At 31.1% G+C, this 6096-nt stretch overlaps 1 protein-coding gene across 2 annotated transcripts; it reads right to left on the reverse strand.

Moving 5' to 3' along the window:
- Positions 1-1678: 1678 nt before the first annotated feature.
- LOC103502655 (pentatricopeptide repeat-containing protein At4g18975, chloroplastic) lies at positions 1679-4192 on the reverse strand. 2 transcript variants are annotated; one of them, XM_008466674.3, is made up of 6 exons: positions 3863-4192; positions 3669-3775; positions 3475-3571; positions 3234-3377; positions 2202-2414; positions 1679-2122 (listed from the first exon to the last, which is right to left on the reverse strand). In XM_008466674.3, the coding sequence occupies exons 1-6, from the start codon at positions 3911-3913 to the stop codon at positions 1922-1924; spliced, it is 813 nt and encodes a 270-aa protein (XP_008464896.2). In that variant the 5' UTR covers positions 3914-4192; the 3' UTR covers positions 1679-1921. The 2 variants fall into 2 exon arrangements, with proteins under 2 accessions (XP_008464896.2, XP_008464897.2); XM_008466675.3 differs by lacking the exon at positions 3669-3775 and having other exon boundaries at positions 3863-4164.
- Positions 4193-6096: the final 1904 nt, after the last annotated feature.

Consider the following 6096-nt stretch of genomic DNA (forward strand, 5'->3'; position numbering starts at 1 on the left):
TGAGTAAAAGCACAGTTTAAATTTTGAAATGTTGGTGGTGGGTATGAATGGTTCAATCAAATGCGAAGTGACAACTTGGGAGACTTTTTTTCTTCCCTCCTTTTATAGCTGTTCCAACTGAGTCAACTTTTATATGAATTTTGAATTTTTATCAACTTTAATTTGAATAAGATCCACCCCTTAAAAAAAAAAACAAAAGAAAAGTCTCCTTAAATTAAACCTTGAGAGAAAACAAATGTTTGCCAACAGAAAATATGTATCGATATAAACACCTATGTCCAGTGGATCAAATAATTTTAAGGTTGAATGTTTAATCTTTAATCTATCTCAAGTCCGTTATATTAAAGCTGAAATATTTTACAAACTTTTTCCTTATAAAAAGACTAAATTGTAAATACTACCAATGGGGAGTCATATTTCTTTAAAAATAATTCTGATCTTTTTAAATTACCATTACCGTTAGGGTGTAGGGCAAAAGTCATTTATGCTCTCGTCTAAATATTGTCCTTCAAATTTTGAAAAGGGTATTAATATAAAATTTGAAAATTTATGACTTCTTTTTTGTTTTTGAGTCGAATTGAAGCAACATAGGTTGAATATCAATGGAAAATTTATGAGTATTCTTAGAAAAAAGTACCAACAAATTTCTATATACTTATTAAAAGGGTTTCGAAGGTATTGATGATCGATAAAAGTTTAAAAGTTTTGAACATTAATTACTAAAACTTGAAAGACAAAAATCTCTGGCAGGTTTTAAGAGATTAAAAAAGCTCAACTATAAATTATCTTTCTACTTTAGAGTTTATTTCATTCTTTTAAATGTCCAAGTTTTAGTGTTTTTAAATCTTTAATAAATCTTAAATTTATTCTTTAAAAATCAATTAATTTTTGTCCAAATGAGTTAAACAAGGAGTAATTTTTAAATTAGAAAAAAAAAATCATAATAAAGCAAACAAAAGAAAAAATTTAAAGTATACGAATAAAATAGTATTTAAATCCATAAAAAAAAAAAAAAAGTACATCTACGCACAAAAAGAAGCTTAAAGAAAAATAGAAAAGTTTTGAAAAGAAGAGAACATTGGGAGCATGGGCATGGCCATACCATGCGTGGATCCCGACCGTACAATTTTATGAATAGTTTTATGGGGCTGTCCTCTCTACTTGACAAGAATGGCATCCACTTCAATCTGGATCTTGGATTTGGTTTCAATTTTTATACAATAGATCTCTAATTATATTATATAAACTATTGCACATTCATCATATAATAATACCGCTTTCAAATTATTCAAACAAACAGCAAAATCTACATTATATTATAACCCATCTTCTGCTGCTACCCACCCTTGTGAATTTGGATTTCATGTTCATGTCATCTATTCAATTTGTTGGGACTGTTCAAATCAAATCTATCTTATCTTAAAACTACACTAAACTTTTCTTTTTGCATAATTCTAGCAGTGATTTTGTCCAAAGCTTGTCTAGTCTTTGATGCTTCAAAATGAAGATTCTAAAGCTTGATGTGAAATTTACTCAACCTTCAGTCCACTTACTTTTTCTACTGTTTTCATAAGTAGCGCTAGGCAAAAGCAAAAGACATGAAAATCTAATCTGGTTCGAAAAACTTGTCTACTGCTTGTATGTCCCGATGAGAATAATCCAAGCCTAAAAGAAAATCTGGAACAAGTTACTGCAAACGTTGTAGATGAAGTTTTTTGGTTAACATATACACTATTTTTCTTTTCATATCTTATTCACAACTTACAATCTTTACATTATCTCTGTTAGAAGTTGTTCTAAATATTCAGAGCAGAGGAGACAAAATAGACTGCAAATCTCTGTTTCAGCGTGCTTCAGCGCATATAATTAATGGGGATCAGTAGATAGATACCTTATGAACTTGTTCATGTTAATGTATCCATCATTGGTCATCTTCATCCCATCCATCTTTTCTCACTCTAACCCTCTCACCCTTGAAGTGTATGTATTTCCATTGGCAGCTGTATCTTTTATAGACCATTTTCCGGTTTTCTTCTTGACCTAGTTTTTGAAATGCACGGCCGATTCTTCTTACGGTATCTTCATCTGGTTTTACACCCAATTCTTCCATGTCTGCAAATATCTGTGCCAAGAGAGAAGAAATTGAAGCTGAGATCATTGATAACGTATGAAGAGAAAATTGAAATTCTCATTTCAATTACCTCGATAATCTTATCTTGCAAGTCATGATGTTCGTACAGAGAGATCATCCTAGAAAATACTCGCTTAGAGATGGAACGTGTATGTGTATGTAATATCATGTTCCATAAGGATTCGGCTTCGTCCACCCTCTTGTCCATATCAAATGCCAGTAGAAGGGTGTCGTATGTTCCCATTGTGCCTCCTTGGCCCTTGCTTAACATCCACTTTGCCACCTGAGTAATAAGAAGCATTGATTAACGAAAAGACTAGGCGGGAGAATCAATAAACAGCTATTAAACCGACTCTCATCAAGCCAAGGCACTTCAACATATGAAAGTGATATCAATAGGTGGAAAAGGTCTCAAGTTATCAATTTTCTTGTGGAAGGACAAAAGGCAACTATTGAACATTGCATACAGAAACCATAATAAATATTCATAAGCCCAAACTTTACCACAGAAAGGACTAAAGCAATTGACCTTGACAAAAGACGAGAACTTTTCTTCTAACTTCTCTTGTTAATCAGAGACAATATTTTCACATGTCAAAGCCCAACTTACTTGCAAGTCCAACACCGAGGCTTGCATCGCCTTAAGCAATTTGGTGTTCTAGTTCGAGAAACATTTATCTCAAAGATACAGAGTCACTGTTGTTTCATCATTCACAATTCTGGAACCAACAACCATCGGTTCTCTGACCATAAAGCTAAATCTTAAACTGAAATTACACAATTTAATGTATCAGCCAAATCCCAAGTGTCATCTCTTGTTCAATCATACATAGAAGTCTAAAGGACCAAGGTTCAAGAACAAACTTCAATATAAAAACTTAACAAGCCACAACTTATGAAATAAATGCAACATTACAACAAAAATCCAACGCACTAGTAGATTAGCTGAACAAAGAACGAGCAAAGAAATAGAAGCAAAAGTCGGACAGAGATGATTTCTAAACAGACACAACAACTGCATCCTTTAGAATCAACACCCTGAGCAAAGAACCAATTCGCCAAAGGCCAAAAAGACAACGAGTAAAACCAAACTTATTCATACTTGAATGACACGCTTCCATTGACTTCTCTTCCTCAGTATTCTTAAAGCTTTAGCAGCTGCAATCAATGGAAACTCTGTCTCCCAAGCTATCCACTTATTCAATTCTCCATATACAGCTTCTTTCTCATTAGGACATTGGGAAACCTACAATATATAAGAAAACCATTTGAATTTCAAACTAATTGCCACTATCACCCTTTCCTCTCAATATTGGAGAGACATTCAAGAAAACGCAGCTCACAATTCTAACAAGATTAAGAGCCTTTTGCCCAGAGCCAGCAGAATCTCTTTTCTTCCATAAATGGTGTGCCTCCTTCCCAACCTTCTTAACGACACGTCTATATTCAAAATAAAAATCACAATCAAAATCATGGGATTGAAAGGAAAATCAGAAAGCAAGAAAAGAAAAAAAAAAAAAAAAAAAAAAAAGAGCACCTCTCAGGTGTGGTGAAACTAGTATGGGGCTGTGCAGCTTGGTTGTGAACACAAATGACGCTGGCAGGTCTAAATGCGCATTTGTTGTGATAGTAAATGCAATCTATCTATAAGGGAAAGGGGGGAAATGGCCTGATTAAAGAGTTCAGAAATTGTTAAAACGAAATTGAGGAAGTTTGAGGTTTATTGGTTACCTTTGGCACGAGGGCATCGAACCCAGTTGAGCTTCCATGGAGAACCAACATCAGAAAAATTGAAATTTCAGCGCTTTATGTAATGGGTATCGAGTTTAATCAAACTTAGCATTCGGTTTATGAAACAAACATCAGTTGGTCGTCGTGGAGTAAGAAGCTTGAGCTATGGTCAGGGGAAGGTATCCAGCGGCGCAGGCAAATCTAATCGTGAACTGAGAAAGATGATTGCGTTGGAGTGGGTGGGTCGTGGGATACAACAGCGGAAAAAAAAAAAAAAAAAAAAGCTTTCAATAATAATAACCTAAATTGCTATTATATGTTAGATCCTTGATAAGAGTAAAGGTAGTTTGATCTATTCAGAATCCAATCCAGTTTAAATGATCCAATTACGCATTATTTCACTGTAACCTATTGAAATTATCTCTAATAGTAATAGTTTGCACGTTTGAATAAATATTTGGTTGAAAAAATGTCGTGAATTTTTAATGTAAAGTTGGAATCTACATGTATCTGTTTCAGACAAACGACCTCTATCATCATGAATTTCAGTTTGAAAAGAACTTGACAATGATGAACCCAAACAAATCGATAAAGGGCTAATAGAAGGAACAATAAGGACAATATGTCGCTTAACATTTGATATTATTATTGGTAAACCCATTTAACATCGTTATCGTTTCTTATAGTCAAATTCTTCTTAACACATTCTATAGGGCCTAGGCAAATATATATCAATATTGTTCATATCAATAAAACTGTCTAACTTGGATACAATGTTAATGTATAATTATTTATAGCACATATGTTCGTTAATTGTTATTTCGAACACACTAAAACTAATATAATTGTTCGATTTATTGAAAAAGCCATTGAAGTATACTGTAATTTTGACACCTGCCAAAAAATATTAGAAATATATGTCACTAATAATTTATTTTGTAATTAAGGAGGAGTATATGTATACTAAATCACAGAATAAATATATAATATTTTTCGATTACTAGATGTCAATATATATGTATTATGGTGAATAAGAAGAAGTATATATATACTAAATCACATAACACATATCAGATTTTTCAGTTACTGTAAGTCAATATAACTGTATTATTCTATATATGAAGTGGTATATATCTAAAATCAATATTCCGAAATATAAGGTTAAATGTTATAGGAAAACTACGATGTAATGGAGTACCAAAAAATATGAGGAATTGAGGAAGAAAACTGACTGAAAGTATGAGGAGAACGAAATGACAAAATAAATTAAGAATCGGTGAAGAACGAAATTGGAATCGGTGATGGACGAAATAGGAATTGGTGAAGAACGAAACTGGATGACTGCAGAAATTACTGGTGAGGAAATTCAAGTAGTTGTCGACGGCGGATGAATAACTTAGATGAAATATTTAGTATCGAAATTAATAAAGATCTATTTTGAAAATTATTTCCATATTAGAAGATATATTATTTGATGATAAATGAAAATAAATAATATAAAGTAACGCTTTTTCCTTAATAATTAACATTTTACATTAATTCATACAATAACTAAGAAAGTTATAAATTAGATAATAATGGTGAATATAATATAAATAAGGAAATATATAGTACTTAATTTCGAAAAACCTATATAATTAATGTTAATTATAAGGTTAAAATTGTCTTAAAAATATAGGAAATTTTAATCAAGATAAAAAAAAATATATTTTAGAATATTTGTGAAATATTCTAGTTAAACTAGGTCTTTTCTCTAAATCTTTCTTAAAAAAAAAAAATAACTTTGCGAAATGCAGGCCGAAATAAAAGGAAAGAGTATCCAAAAACAAATAGACTCATCACACATATAGAAAAATGGGGAATCCATGGAAATGACAAATATAATAATAGAAAATAGAAAAATAACAAACTGTTATTTTAATTTGCTTTATGACAAAACTAACTGTCTTAAATATTTTCTCATTTTTTTTTGCTGAAATTACCCATCCACGGATGACAATTGTCCATATACAAATATAGTGTATTTTGTGAGATCGAAAAATCAAATAAAATATCACATCTAAATCAAAAAAATTATTATATTCTTTGCGAAATCTCTAAATATATTCAATTGGTTTCAATATCTCCTAATTATCCTAATTTTTACCTTCAAATTAATCAAAAATAAGTATTTAATATTTTATCCAAAGTATTATAGATTCAAAATTATATAATGCAATAATTAATTATTATGA

This window comes from Cucumis melo, chromosome 10 (genome assembly GCF_025177605.1).
Source record: "Cucumis melo cultivar AY chromosome 10, USDA_Cmelo_AY_1.0, whole genome shotgun sequence".
NCBI classification, from domain to species: Eukaryota; Viridiplantae; Streptophyta; class Magnoliopsida; order Cucurbitales; family Cucurbitaceae; genus Cucumis; species Cucumis melo.